This window comes from Hydra vulgaris, chromosome 10 (genome assembly GCF_038396675.1).
Source record: "Hydra vulgaris chromosome 10, alternate assembly HydraT2T_AEP".
NCBI lineage: Eukaryota > Metazoa > Cnidaria > Hydrozoa > Anthoathecata > Hydridae > Hydra > Hydra vulgaris.
Window position 1 is genome coordinate 8,210,001 of NC_088929.1, and position 15,824 is coordinate 8,225,824.

The 15,824-nt window shown below is 27.4% G+C and overlaps 1 protein-coding gene across 1 annotated transcript in view; it reads left to right on the forward strand.

Moving 5' to 3' along the window:
* Nucleotides 1-13,872, forward strand: part of LOC100212126 (serine/threonine-protein kinase unc-51) — a 62,646-nt gene extending 48,774 nt beyond the window's left edge. Inside the window, exons 10-19 of the mRNA XM_065807192.1 lie at nucleotides 1,887-1,945; nucleotides 2,038-2,120; nucleotides 3,980-4,030; nucleotides 4,281-4,439; nucleotides 5,745-5,856; nucleotides 5,986-7,178; nucleotides 7,393-7,487; nucleotides 7,581-7,622; nucleotides 8,400-8,535; nucleotides 13,243-13,872. Coding sequence (XP_065663264.1) covers nucleotides 1,887-1,945; nucleotides 2,038-2,120; nucleotides 3,980-4,030; nucleotides 4,281-4,439; nucleotides 5,745-5,856; nucleotides 5,986-7,178; nucleotides 7,393-7,487; nucleotides 7,581-7,622; nucleotides 8,400-8,535; nucleotides 13,243-13,319 — 2,007 coding nt within the window. The 3' untranslated portion in view covers nucleotides 13,320-13,872. The remainder of the gene's footprint in view (nucleotides 1-1,886; nucleotides 1,946-2,037; nucleotides 2,121-3,979; nucleotides 4,031-4,280; nucleotides 4,440-5,744; nucleotides 5,857-5,985; nucleotides 7,179-7,392; nucleotides 7,488-7,580; nucleotides 7,623-8,399; nucleotides 8,536-13,242) is intronic.
* Nucleotides 13,873-15,824: the final 1,952 nt, after the last annotated feature.

Sequence of the window (15,824 nt, forward strand, 5' to 3'; positions counted from 1 at the left end):
TTTTGAAATGCTCTAATTTTGCAGTGGATCAATATTTTTTGATAAAATAAAAAACAGCTTTTAGATTTATAATCAAATAATTTATTTTTGAAGTTGCAATAGACTTGTTTCACCATTTCATTTTACAAAATCAACCTTTCAATACACCCCTCCACACATATTCTGTACAGCATTTACATCTACTTTCTTCAAACAATACTTGATCTTTTGTTTTAATTCATCAACTGAAGTAGCCATCCAATTGTTCTTATAAATCATTCCCTTCAAAATTGACCAAAAGTTCTCAACTGGACGAAGTTCAGGCACTGCAAGAGGGTTATCAGCTTTTTGTACAAAAGTGATTTTTTTTTGAGATCAAGTAGCTTGTCACTGATTTAGCATAAAGGGCCGAAGCCAAGTCAGGTCTAAACACAAAATTACCCTCAGGATGATGTTTTTTAATAAAAGGCATCAGTCTTTTGATAATGCACTCTTTCAAATACACATTTTGTTTGACAGCAAGGCCCAAAGGCACAAAATAGGGTGTTAAGATGCCTCGAGGTGAAATTGCTAACCATACAAGCATTTTCTTTTCAAACTTTGCCTAGGACTTGTTTTACACACCACAAGAAACTGATTTTGGATTGCTTGACCAATACCCGACGTTTGAGTTCTTATCAGAGTGAGAAAATGTGAAGTATGATTCATCATCAATTATGAAATCACACCCATAAAATTTTCTACACAATCTGCCACAACATGTTTGTAACTTGGACCCTTGCTCAGGACGGAGCTGGAACGTTTTTTTCGGCAAACAATATTTTTTGTGTTGCTGAATTGTATACACAACGTGAGATTGGCTGCACTTGAGCTTTCGAGCAAATTTGTTGGGTTGAAATGCCAGAACGACCATCAATCAAACTTGGTAATATTGGTTTTAGTCATTATTTTAGCTTTCCGACCAACAACACAAAGTTGTGATATTGGTTTCGACCAGGACTAACAGTTGTGATTTGCCTTTCACACATTGCAATGTGTCTGTAAATGCTTGCTCTTGGATGATTTTCTTTCAAAAAATGATCCACAACGACTTACGGTAGTAGTCTGTTTTTATTAGGTTCGTTTTTGAAGACATTGTTTTATGATTCTAAAAGATTAAAAATTAATACTGAATTTTAAAAATGTTAAGTTAAACCAAAAATAAAATAAGACCTTTTAGATATAATTTAAAAAAAATATCTTAAAACATAAGAGAGATGTTAAATTATGTTATATTATTGTATCTTATGTATTTAATGTTAAACATTAAATTTTTTACCTAATTTTTATATTTTTAGATTATAGTATAAGCCACAAATATTAAAGTTAATAATACTATTGTAAAAGTAAAAATAGTATAAGTTATGCTTATTAAAAAATACGTTTTCATTTTTTCCAATAAAAAATTTATATATATATATATTTCAGTATTTATACATATATGTATATATGTATAAATAATGAAAGATATTTTTTAACATGTTTTTCTTTTTTTTTTCTTTTTATTTTTTTTTTTTATCATGTTTTTCTTTTTTATTTTTTGTTTTTTGTTTTTTGTTTTTTTTTATGTTGTTAACCTTGTCCAGAGCCAAGGGTGCCATTACAGTCAAATAGACTGCTTTTTTTTAAAAAAAAAATTTTTGGATTATAACCCACTCTCAACTCTTCAACTTTGAAACATGAACCTTGAAAAACAAAGTCTCTGCCCTGAAAAATAAGCTAAACGTGGTTCTACAAAGGATGTGGTAGGTATCAAACTTAGAACTTCTTGCTTACAAACAAGCACTCTACCACTACCACATAATCATATCATTTTAATACTTTTCATAGCTTTTTAAATAGTTAAAAATTTGTTAAATAATTCTTAGGCTAGCAATCCTCAACATCTACGAAGATTGTATGAGAGTAACAAAAACTTAAAACCTACGTAAGTATTCAGAATTTTTAATTGTATTTTATTACTATGAATTTTCATTAAAACTGAATTTATCATGCTATGTAACTCTGTTTAAAATACAGAATTCCTGCTGACTGCTCTCAAGCTATGAAAGATCTTCTATACGCTTTGTTAAAACGTAATCCTAAAGAAAGAATTTCATTCGGTTAGTAGTTTATTTGTTGTTGTTTGGATTTTATTTTAAATTATGTAAGCATTTTTTTAAATAATAGTAAATACAAATGACTGGGATTGAGAATAAAGTTAGTTGTATTTAAAATAAATTTGCAATTTGCAAAAGTAGATGTGTTGAAAATGTAGTTTTATTCGCCACTTGAAAACAGCCATTGCTAATACTTGACCAATATTAATAATATTTGGTTAAATTTAATATAACAATGCCAGAGCTGCATAAAGATTGATACATTCTGTAACTATTTTTTCTTTATTGGAGTTGTATATATGAGAATATACATGTTATAATAAAAATAAATTAAAATCAAGGCCGACAACATGGGTTTCCAAGTGGGGGGGGGGGGGCACAATCGTCAATTCTTAAAAAAAGTCTTTTTAACGGTTGATGCGGAAGTTATCGGACAAATCCTAATTTCATTATTTGAGCATAATAATTAGTTTTTGTGGTTTTATGCGTAGGCATAAACGTTCTATAAAATATAAACTTTATTATTTGAAACACAATTATTTAAAATGAGGTTAAATGCAGCTGAACGAGAATCTTTTTGAAAGAGACTAAAAATGTTTTTTGTAAATAAACCTAATATAAAAAAAAATCGTAAATCATTTTGAAAAGGAAGGATTTGGTCGAAGTACAATATATGATAACCTAAAAAGACTTGAAACTGTTCAATCGTTTTCTGATAGAAAGCACCCTGGTCGTCCGACATCCTGGACTAGAGAAAAGAAAGCTGAATTACGAGACTTGTCAACAATCGAAAAGGGGTCAGACAGAGAAAATTAGGTATTAAATTCGGTGTAAATCAATCGACATTTGGTCGTCAGTTAAAAAAAATGAATATTAAATATAAAAAACGTGAAAAGACCCCAAAATACACTATAGAACAACAAATAAAGGCAAAGAAAAGAAGCAGGAAACTAGTTAACCAACTCTATAACACAAAATCGCTTCTAGTCATCGATGACAAAAAATACTTTTGTTTTGCAGGGGACAACACGCCTGGAAATTCTGGATACTACACAAACAACAAAAAGACATGGCCAGAAAGTGTTCGTTTTATAGGAAAAGAGAAGTTTCCAAAAAAATTATTAATGTGGATAGCCATATCTGACCGTGGTATGTCTGAGCCATTGTTTCGCACTTCCAAGGCTGTAGCGATCAATTCATCAATCTATATTAATGAATGTTCAGAAAAACGACTTCTTCCATTTATTCACAAGTATCATGGAGACTTTAACTATTTATTTTGGCCAGATTTAGCAAGTTCTCATTATTCTAAAGATTCTCTCAATTGAATGGACCAATATGTCTATTACGTTGATAAAGAATCCAATCCCCCAAATGTGCCTCAAACACGACCAATTGAAAATTTTTGGGGACATTTGGCACAGAAGGTTTACGAAGGAGATTGGCAAGCTTCAACAGAGCAAGTTTTGATTGATCTCATTAAACTAAAACTACAAGAAATTGATTTAAACTTTTTACAGTCGCATATGAAAGGCGTCAGAGCAAAATTGAGATCAATTGCATCCCCTTACTGTTATCTAAATAAAAACTGTATGAACTTTATTGGTTGTCTGATAAAAAAAACTCCATATTTAGGCGGACAATCAAACACTGCACTGGTCACTTTCCACATAAACACTATTACTCACTGAATATTCATTGGCGTTAATTGACTGATTATGATTTTTAAAGGACATTAAAAAAATAATGTTTGTGATAAAAGCTTTAGCAACACTTTGTATTAAATTAATTAAAAGCAAGAAATTGTAAAATATGTTTTTTTTTTTTAATATATATATTTAAATTATTTATTCATTCTTTAGATATGTTTTTTAACCATCCTTTTCTGATTGGAGAGTCATTATCATTTTCCTGTAAGTTTACTACTTGTTTTTTAATTTATTCAACATTTAATAATTTACAATAAAAAATAAATTTGCTGATTATGATTGTGAAAATATATTAGCTGATTCTTGTTCAGACTTATTTTAATTTTAATTTAAAATTTGCATAATTTTTACATAAAATTTTTTTAGTATTGTATATTGCAGTATTATATGTTATAAAATTTTTGGTTTTAAGAAAAAAGTTTTTTGTTAAACAAGTTTATGAGTGCATTTATAGCTACACCTGTTGCTGTTCCTTCAAGAAGAAGAGGTTTTTCTGAGTGTTCCAGAGGTGTTCGGTCACCAATTGAATCACTGTCATCTCCTCGTTACACAGATTACCTACAGCAAGCTGCTGTGACTCCTCCAGATGATATTAAACTGAGTTCTGATCCTGGTAAATATTAAATAAATTATACCGAAGTTTTACTAAACAGGGGTACCATTATAAAATATCTTGTAAAATTGTTCCCTTTTTTATTTTCATCTTTTTATTTTTCTTTCAAAAGTCTTTTTTTTTAATACAAACCTTCGAAATGTGCTTACATCATTCATTAGCTAATTACTGAAAATTTTTCAGCTGCTAGCTGATTTATTATTTATGATTTACAGTTGCCACCCTGATTTAAATTTTTAGTTGTCATCCCCATGCCTCTTCAATGTTAAATTAGGCTGTTTTAAAGTTTCTTCTTCAATGATAAGTTTAAATATAATTAAAATGAATGTCCTTTTACATAATTTGCCCAGTTTTTATAATTGTCTTCATAATACTATATAATATTCCTTTTATTTGCATATTTAATCATTTTATTTGCATATTTAATCTCATAATTGTTAGAATATATATAGTTTTTTTTTCCATAATTAAAAAAAAATGACAAAGATGTTTTATAAATAGAGTCAATTATAAGATATTTCATTGTAATATTTTAATAACCAGTAAAATATTTAATTTTTTTTTCTGTTTAAACTTGTCTTCAAATGTCTTATTCTTAAGGTCTCATGTTATCTTATGTCATATGTTATCTTAAGGTCTCATGTTAACTTATATCTTGGAAATTACATTTCAAGTTTATTGCAAATTTTAAAACTGGTTATAGACTGGTTTTTCTTTGTCATATTAAAAAACTTTTTCATCGTATTGAAAAAACATTAAATTGCTAAAATTTATGTTATTTGTTATTTCTTGTTATACTATTTTACATTTTTATCTATACTTTTAATTTAAATGGTTAAAATGATTTAGGTTTATTAAATTAGGTTTGCTCTGACTTTTTAAAGCTAAATAAATAAAAAGTTGTTCTGGTTTCAAATGATTATACTATTAACTAAAATTTTACTGTAACTTTCACACTTTTTCATCATTTTCATAAGTTTTTTATTACTACATAGGGCGTCAGGAAAGTTCGTGCAACTTATTAAAAAACTCATGTATTTAAACAATCATTATGTCATTATTATACATCATTTTAAAGAGCATTTATTTCTCTACAGTTTGGTTACATTTTTATTATATATTGCTTATATGTTAAAAAAATTTCAATTTTAGCAAAAGCACTTTAAAAAAAAAAACTTTAATAAAATAAAATAAAAAATACATTTCTTTTTTAATATTTTTCTGGGGGGTTGCACGAACTTTTCTGACGCCCTAAGTATTTGTTCTAAACATAATTTAGTTGTGCATTGTTGATTTTAAATTTAGTTGCAGAATTGGTTGTATGCAATACCAAGCCTAACAGTTCTTCAGTTCCAGATGACTTTGTTGTAGTTACTCAACATGGGTTTTCTTCAAAGCAAGTTTTATTGCCACAAAGGTTTATTTCTTATTACTAATTTTTTTAATAAGTTTTGTTTTGAAATTTATATTCAATTTTTATTCTGTGATTTATAACAAAGGAATGCATGTAAAATCATATATATTTTTATGTTTATTATGATTTAAGCTCTTCAGGAAAGTCTGGGTCTAAAGCACATTTTATTATTGGTTCTCCAGATAACAATTTGTATGACTCAGTACTCAATGAACAACCTCATAAAGTTTTACTTGAATCGCCTGATTCTACATTACATAATGTTAGAACGTTTGTAAGAAAAACAAAATCACATTCACCATCTCCAACAAATATTTCTCGCACTCCTTCTCCATTAGCTAAAGATAAATCTGCTCCTGTATTATGTCGGAAAACCTCGTGGAAAGTTTCAACTCCTCCTTCATTATATCCTGTAGCAGATTTTGGAGAAAATCAAAATAAAGAAAATCTTGATAAGAACCAATCGATAATTCAAAAAGTTGACAGAGCTCGTAGATCAACTATTTCCTATAATGAGAGGCCAAAAAAAGAAGTTACAAAAAACTATAGTCCTCAAGAAGATTCTAAAAAAAAGTTTTTATCTGACTTGCCTGCCTCTAATAACGCTGTAATTCATAAAAGTAAGTCTTCACCTGCATTAATTTCTCAAGCTGTAAAATTAATGCCTGTTCAAAAAACACACGAAGAAATGAAACAAAATTTAGCAGCTTTGTTGAAACAGCTAAATTTTGAGAACCGGCAACATAATATTCTTGCAAATCTTCCATCACCTGTATTTAAACTTTCTGATTCTCCAGAATCACAAAAACTATCTTTGGGAGAAAATACTCCTCCCCCAGGTGTATTTTTATCAGCTTCGCCATCAAGTTGGAATGATAAACTTAGCTTAATTCGACAAGAACAAAATAAAAGATCAAGCCAAACCAACAATCAAAGTTTTAAAACAGAAAATGTAACAGAAAACAGTGTAAAGCAAGTGTCACAATTTAAAAGTGAATCTCCAAATAATTTTACTACAAGGTATCAAAATGATGCTTTTTTATCACGAGAACATTTACTGGCAATGGAGGAGATTGAGTTTTTGTATTCTTTTGCTGAAAATTTGTTAATTGTTGTAACAGACATAAATATTTCAAACTATGTTTCAGATATTTTATATGACAATAGTAAAATAAGCATTGGTATAAAACCAACTGTTGACGGCTGCAAGCATAATAAAATGCTTTTGGTACTTGAAGCATTGCGGGTGGCAACCTATGCACTGAGATTTGCACAATCTCATCAGGCCAAAGGAACTTTGAAAGTTACTTCTATGTTTAAAGCAGGTAAAATATTTTTCTGTTTAGGCTTAATTTTAATAAAATTATTAAAGTTTGCAGATTTAATTTTGAGTTTGTTAAATTTGTTCTACAAATTGCATTGTCATAAAAATTGAATTTTAGCCCGAACTAAAATTCATGCAAAAAAAGTTAAAAGAAAATTAAATGATAATTTAGCTTTATATATATATTTATTTAAATTAATTTATATTTTTTTTAGTAATAACAAAGTTATCTTCATTATGCGATGATTGCATTCAAAGAATTGCAGCTTTTATAATTTATCCTTCAACTGAAAATATAAAAACTCATAAGGTTAGGTTTTTTGTAAAAAATTTTATTGAATTGGTCTATTAAGTTAAATTTTTGTTTTTTCTTGTTGTATTCTCAATCAATTTTTTTTTAAAGGTGGATACTGCTAAACTTCTTTATATTTATGGAGTTGGAGTGGTAAGCAGTTTTAATCAAAAACATTTTGAGGTTTAGTGTTTTTATTATCACAGGTATGATAATGGGATGGGTTTCCGTAATGCCTTTTCTTGTTTACATATGACATTAAATATCAGTGGAAGAATTGTGGTATGTGTTAGTGATATGGTAGCAAACACTAGCTTTATAATTGAGAGGTACAGAAAGATGTATATGGGCAGAGGAGGTTCATGTAAAACAAGCTTTATAGTTAGTATAAAATTTTGTAATAAAAGCAACTAATGAGAGGGAAAACATAAAAATCCCATCTTGGCATGGAAAAGGGTAGATAAGCTTTTGATATTATTCTCATACTATGTGTACTATTGCGTCACCTTTCATGTGGGTTTTTATTTACCTCAGGTGAGTTATTGTTCAGAAACAAATCTTTAATCGGTGGCCAGTTATAGTAATTTTGTAGGGTTTTAATAACTTTAACAAACCCAAGTTGATCATAGTTATTGAAAATAAAAATGTGTAAGTGGGTTGTTTTTTTAGTGTGTGTATGGGGGGGGGGGGCTGTAAATGAATTAGTAAATTAGTAAATTGAGCTATGAAAACATCAAGAGCGAAGGTAAGATGTATGTGAAATATAGAGAACTATTCTTGTTTCTAAAAATAAGAGATAGGCAGATGCGGAAGTTGGAGTTCAGTTTGAAAAGGGGAGTTAATTGTTATGGGAATTTATATTATATTTAACAATAATATAAAGTATTTAATCGTATATTTTCTAACATTTATGTTTTGGTTTTTTAATAGTGTCAATATGCTGCTTATTCTGAGTTGACATTAAATTATATACAAGCTGGACGATGTTATAGAATTTCAAAAATTTTATTTGATGGATTAATTCAACAGTCTCGATCATCTGCTGACAAAAAGCTTCTTACCAGTTGTTAGTTATTTTACTTTTTGCTTGTTACTGATTTTCTTTAAATATTTAGTAGCATGTAGATTGAATACCAAGAAAACTAGTGTGTATTTAAGACAGTGATGTAGCTAGGATTTTTGGGACCTAACAGAATATGATTGCAAGGTTTTTATTTTAGGTCTCAAACTATTGTTCCCTAAAAACTACACAATTTTCATTGTAAAATTAAACAAAAAAGCTTTCTTTACATTTGCAAAGTTTTATTCACAAAGTCTAACTTATTAGTTTAGTTCTGTAATTTATTCAGCTTTTTTTGTGTTAGCAACAATAGCTTTTTAATTGTACACCTTTTAACATTACTTTTATTATTAGTTAAAGATCTTTCAATGTTTGCTACAGTTGCTAGAGTAAAAGTCGAGTTGTGTGTTATAAGTAGAGTTTAGTGTTTTTAATTGTTTTTCTAAGCAACTGTATTTTATATGGAGTAAATCTGAAAATTTAGATAAATGTAAGTTCTGTTAAAAGTAACTCTTTGGAGAATTTGATATCCGTAAAGAAGAGAGAGCGCTAACTTATATTTTTAGAAAGACATTTTATGCATTTCTTAGATTACCAGTGTTGATAAATTTATCACGTTTAGATGTACTGACATGAAAAACTATTTGCATTCCAGAAAAATTTTTTAATTTGTACATTTGATTTTTATAATGCACAACGAAAGTTAAAATAGAATAATAGTTAAAAATAAATTATTTTTTTTTTAATTTCATTTATTTAACAATTATAGAATTTCAAGAAATTTTTTTAATGATTGATAAATTTAAAATTTTTTATTAATTCTTAATTTTATTTTTATTGCTCTACTTTGTAGCCTATATTTTGTAGCCTGTACTTTGTAATCTGTACTTTTTGTAAGTACATTTAGAGTAATAGATTTATTATTATTTTTATAAAATTTAAAAGTTTTTTTTGTTTAAATATACTAATTTTCATTTAAATACACAATAGGGTGACAATTTTTTTGCAGTTTATTTGAACATTTTTGATTATGTATTCACACATTGTATTTGCATTTTTTTTATAATGCACTTTATATACGCTTTTGATTTGACCCTTCCTCTACTCGCATTTTGTTATACGCTTTTTTGAGTAGCCTCCAACTCCCTAAAAGTATCTATGGTTTTAACCTACCTACCCAACATTTTGTGATATTTTTTTTAATTTAGTGACTCCTTTTATAATTTAACCCCTGCCCTCCATCTCATATACACCATTTGTAGACCCCCTCTCCTTTATCTGAGCATACGTACTTTATGGACGATCCCTAAGTTCTCCTTTTTATAATGCACTGTGTATGTACTCCTGTTTATAATGCACTGTGTATGTACTCCTGTTTATAATGCACTGTGTAAGTACCTGTTCTCTATCTATATACTAGCTTATATTGAAAATTTTAGCTTACTAGGATCATTGGAACAGGTAGATGTATTTTTTCAATAATTTGAATTATCATTATTTTTTGTCAACATATATTCTCACAAATATATGTAAAGAAACATATATTATTTTGCATAATTACTGTTTTATATTATTATTATTATTAACTTCTATCTGAGAAAATTAACAAAAAAGTTTAACAAATGATGCATGTTTGCATTTCAAATAACAATTTTTATTTCAAACAAGATATTTCTGATAATTTTTTTTTGAAATCTGTTTTTGATTTTCTCGAACACTCGGTAAAATGTTTCTGATCCTCAGAGTGTGAAGAGTTCATAAACTTTTGTATAAATTCTGTGTTTCTTTCAGCATAATCATTTGTGATAGTGATATTTAATGAAAAGCAGAAATTATTTGTGAGAGGGTATCGAGTCTAAATTTTTATTTATTCTGGCATGTTTCCAATGGAATCTTTGTTTCCTTTACTAAGTCTAAAATGGAAAAAAGAAACCAGCTTTCACAGGAAATTTCACAAAACTTAGTATATTCATCTACTAAACAGAAAGTGGTTTATCTTTATTAATTTAATTTATGTTAAGAATCTTGTGCTTCAAAAAAGCCTTCAAAATGTCAGAGTTTATTTAATCCAGACTTGCTGAACATTGAATACTGAATGTTCAACAAGTCTGGATTTTAAAAACCCGGGAGCTAAAAATAGAATGGTTGCTGTAGTATCAACACACACAGCAAACTCTTGCTCTGAACTTTAAAATATTCAAATAAATTCTGAATTACTAAAGCCTGATTAGGTGCTTTACCGCTGTCACTTGAAACAATTCCTAAGAAAAGATGGTCCTTGTGTTGAAATTTAGGACTAGTAACAGACACAGCAATTCTATATCTTGTAACTATTACTTGGATTTTCTTGTACAAATGTTTCCTATCAAAGTGAAGGACAAGATTCCTATTATATCCTGTTAGTTCTTAGGCTATAAACATTATTTGACATCATTAGCTTTTACTGGTCCGCATAAAAGAAGCTGTAGCTGCAATTAGGTCATCTAGAGTAATTTCCTTATTAACAAGGATTGAATCAGATCAAACCATGAATAGTACATTGTTTTTTTTAGCGTGTTTTTTGTTATTGTTATTTAGTGTTGTTTGGTGTTTTTTGCTGAACTTCATTCTCTACAAAATTTATACTACCTACCATCAATGCAGATTTGAAAGATCTACAATAATATTACCAAAAAATGAAAATAAAAAAGTACATTCACAGATTTAAAATAAATATACATTTTAACTTTTTCATGATAAAATATACCTGATGATATATCAATTTTATCTCATTTGAATATTTTCCATTAGGATTTTTAATTGAGGGCTATAAATCTTCTAAATCCAAGGAATCGTAGTCCTTGTCATTATGATATTGATCATCTCCATTGGCCTCTATTGACATTTTTTTCTTATAATCTGTATACCTATGTTATCTCTTTTGTCTATGTTAATCTTTATCTATATGTCCGCTTATAAACTGTTTTCTAGCATTTTTCTGACCTTCCAAAATGAATCTTTCTCTTTACTCTCTTTTTTTTCTTTTTACTGTTTTTTTATGTTAGTTGACCTCCCCACTACCAAGATAGCCATTACAGTCGAGGAGGCTACTTTAGTTGTGATTACAACCTTCTCTCGACTCTATATATCTTCGAAACTAGTTGAGCGGGGTACAGTAACCTGGTAAGAATCAAACTAGGAACTTCTCTCTTATGCAGTGAGCACTCTACCACTATCACTTTTTTCTAAGCATATCTTGATTAACTTGTATAAGCTCTTTAATCTTGGGTTTTCCAATGTTAAAAAGAGTCTCGATTATTGATTCAAATTCTTAAACTAACTTTTCTTTGGTGTCCTTCTTTTAAACTAGAAACTTTCTTTTGGTCATTGATACCCATTTTTTGTGAATTTTCGCAAATTTCGATAACATTTTATCCTCTCTAATAATATAGTTTTTAAAACCACAGGACTTCCTAATATCCACTATTTTTCTAAGAAAATACAGTTCTCCATTTTCCTGATAACACCTTATTTTTGCATTTCATATGAAAATTTGATCCCATAAGACAACAAAAGTTATCATAAATACTTTTAAATCTACTGCTAATTAAATATTGATAAAGTCGAAGAAGTAACTTATTAGTTGGAAGCTGACTCTGAGGTAAAAATTGAAAGTAACAGGAGGCCCCTCTATCTTGTTAAATATACCACATCAAGTATTGAAAAGAAGGCAAAACATGTTGGACATTTAGATGTCTAAGATGTTTCGCCTTCGTTTCAATACTTGATTGCATTTTGTGTCTATATGTTAGCAATACATAAATAATGTTTAATGTTTATTTTTTAGTTATATTTAATTTATACTATATATATAAATAATATATATATATAAACTTATAAAATATACATAAAATATATATAAAATACATATAATATTTAAATATATATATAATATATATAATATATATAATATATGATAATAATAAATATATAATATAATATATATATAGTATATATATATATAAAAGTATATAAAAATTTAATTTATATTATATATATGATATATATAAAAAACAAATCATTAAATTTAATTGATGTCATTACTAAATAATATAATAAATAATACTTTTAATAAACCTTTCCTGAAACTATGTTTACTATATATGCAATTTTTTATTAGTTATTTTGTTAAGAGTTTAAAATTGTTTAAAACATTTTGGCACTTCAGTTTTATTATATTTATTGATAAAAATCAAAAAAATTAAATTAAATAAAAAATTAAGTTTTCATAATGATTTCGATGAAGTAAAAAAGCAATGAAGATGAACGAAAAAATATTATAAATGATGGTTAATTGTGAAACCATGCGATTTCTACTTCTAACGCTAATACTCGTCCTTAAAACAAAACAGAACCATTTTTAATATCACTTAACGTTCTAATAGTTCACTTAGCGGTGTAGAAAAGATGTAGCGTTATTTTTTTTTTAAAGATACAAAGATACTTTTAGTTTTCTATTAGACCTCATGGTTTTTAAGTTGCAGAAAATCTTATTTAAAAATTTTCTTTTGGTAGAAAGTTTTTTCGTTTGTTAGAAAGTAAAAATCATTTTTTGTTTTCTTTTAGAATTTGAGTTTTTATCTCTTTTGCCAAGAATAATTAGAGAAAAATCTTTAAGTTATTTTAGTGTGTTTTTTTTTTAACTATTTTTCTATTTTTGCATTTATGTTTTAGTCTCGAAAAATATTGGTGAGCGAATACGGATTTTAGGTGTCGGCGAACGCCAATTAACAGAAGCGAAGACTAGGTAGAAGCAAAAAAAAAAGTTATATATATATATTTTTTTTTTTGCATCGCCCAATTTTATATAAAGTCTTTAATTTATTAGTTGTTATCTTTTAAAATGAAGAAAATTTATTTATAGTTTTTGGTATTATAGCCAACAGTCTTAAGACTAAACAAGTTTCGTTTTGTGAGACGTTTTTGATAGAGACGAATTTTTATCGTTTTGATATTTAGTTGTTTTTAATTTTAAAAAAACGAAAAGCTTATTTTGCTACAATTTTATTTTTTTTAAATGTCGTCAATAATAGAGTTCAGACATTTTACATGCTCATATGTAAACATGTTTGCATAAGTAAACAAAAATACTCAATATTTAATATACTCAAAACTTTAATTCTTAACAAGTTCTTTAAACATTGAATTATTTGTGCCAATTTTATACGAGTATTTGTTTATTATAATCTTAAAAAGTTTGTCAATATCTTTTATGTTGTAAATATTGTAGTAAAAAATAAATTTTAGAAAAAGAAAAATTGTCAATTTTATACGTAAAAATAGTCAAACAAAACTATTCCAAAATTGTTTTTTTATTATTATTTCTTCATTATAGCATTTTCTTATTATTTATCGCTTTTTTTTTTTTCTTTTTTAATAGTTTACGTTTCATGTGCCCCAAGAAAACCTAACGGTCTTGTCACAGAGCACCGCGGAAGAGCATTTATCTAGTCTCACGGCTCCTTTCTTACCGATGGCGCGAAATTTTCCTGAAACTCGCCTCGAATCCTGGATCCCTTGCCGCTTAAATCGTTAATAGTTTAATTTTAAATATTAATTTTATTCATTACCACTTGGGGTATTTAATAATTTGCATTTATATAATAATAAAACTTTGGATACTTGATAATTTCACCTTGCATAGTTAATATTCTTACTTTCCAATCAGCATAAGACGTCTTAAAAAAGTTAATAAGTTTTTACACGTGTTTTGAACACGCCTTGTGCCACTCGGTTTGTATACTCAACAATTTCACCTTATAAACATAATAACCTCATTTTGGAGTTTTTAAGTTTACAAGAAGAGTAACAGTGTAACCAATTATTACTCACCTTGTTCGCTTAATATTCTCACCTTGCATTCTTTAACTTCAAAAATAATCTTTGAAAAGCATTATGATGAAGTTGTAGAAATGTATAAGACTAAATGATAGCCTTTCTCATGAAATTCGCCACTAAACTTCTTGTTTAAATTTCTGAAATAAAATGAAGTTCATTGCAAAAGTATAAGGCTTAATCTCTTAAAATTATAATCACATATAACGGTTTGCGTGAAAATGAATGAATTAAAGTATGACATAAAGATGTGCCTCTTATAATAGTAGAGAATTACATAGAGTATTACGTAAAGATATACCTCGTATAATAGTGGAGAATTGCAAGTTGAGGGAGCAACACAGCTTAAAAATAAAAGTTTAAAAACTTTTAGAAGTGTATATTTTTTGAGTTTCGGGTGGCACTCTGTAAACCATCCATTAGATAACCCACTAAATTAAACTTTTTAAATTGATGTTATTTTTTTCCAAATAACTAAACTGACGCTTATTCTTTTTAGTCCAAGTCTAGTCACTGTATGCTATAGTTTGATATGTGAAATCCAGATACACTCTCCAATACTTGCTTAATACTTCCATATCAATCTCTAATAATGGTAATGGTCATTCTTACGTCTGTTAGATTTTTTCCTCTTTTTTTTTTTTTTTAACATTTCGCTATTCATACAATTAAAAAATAAAAAAAATACAAAGAAACGTTTTCATAAAATGCAAAAATGTTTATATAAACAGACAGGAACTTAAAGAAAATATTGATGATCATCCATAACTTATTTGTATTGCTTATTCTTTGTGCGTGTAAATATATATATATATATATATATATATATATATATATATATATATATATATATATATATATATATATATATATACTGATTTCATCATATTGAAATGGTTATTTTTAAAGTTGTTCCATATCTTAGGCCCTCTTTGCCCAAAAAAAATATCCTATGCCCTATTTTAAAAACTAAATAGTTTAAATAGAAAAAATCGAGTTATTGTTAGTGTTATGTACCTCAAAATAATGTTTTTCTACTATATTGAAACCTAAGTTATAATCAGAAAAGTTGCAGAGAAAACATATGTAATAAAAGAATTTTTATATGCCGTCTCCTAAAATTTTTATTTTTTAAATCGCTAAATCTCAAATGAGGAGATATAGCAAAATAGTTCTAACTTAGCAGTAAATTATATATTTTTTTAATATGTAAACACTTATGAATATTGTATAATTTTATATCCATATACATATTACATACATACCCTATTTATAAGTGTAAATCTTGCTTTATCAGTTATTTAAATTTTTTTGAATACTCGAATACGCATACGCACTGCATGACAAAACATGGATGAGAGCGGTAAGAGATTAAAATGGTAACACAATTCGCAACAAATGGTTGTTAGACGGCAATCGAG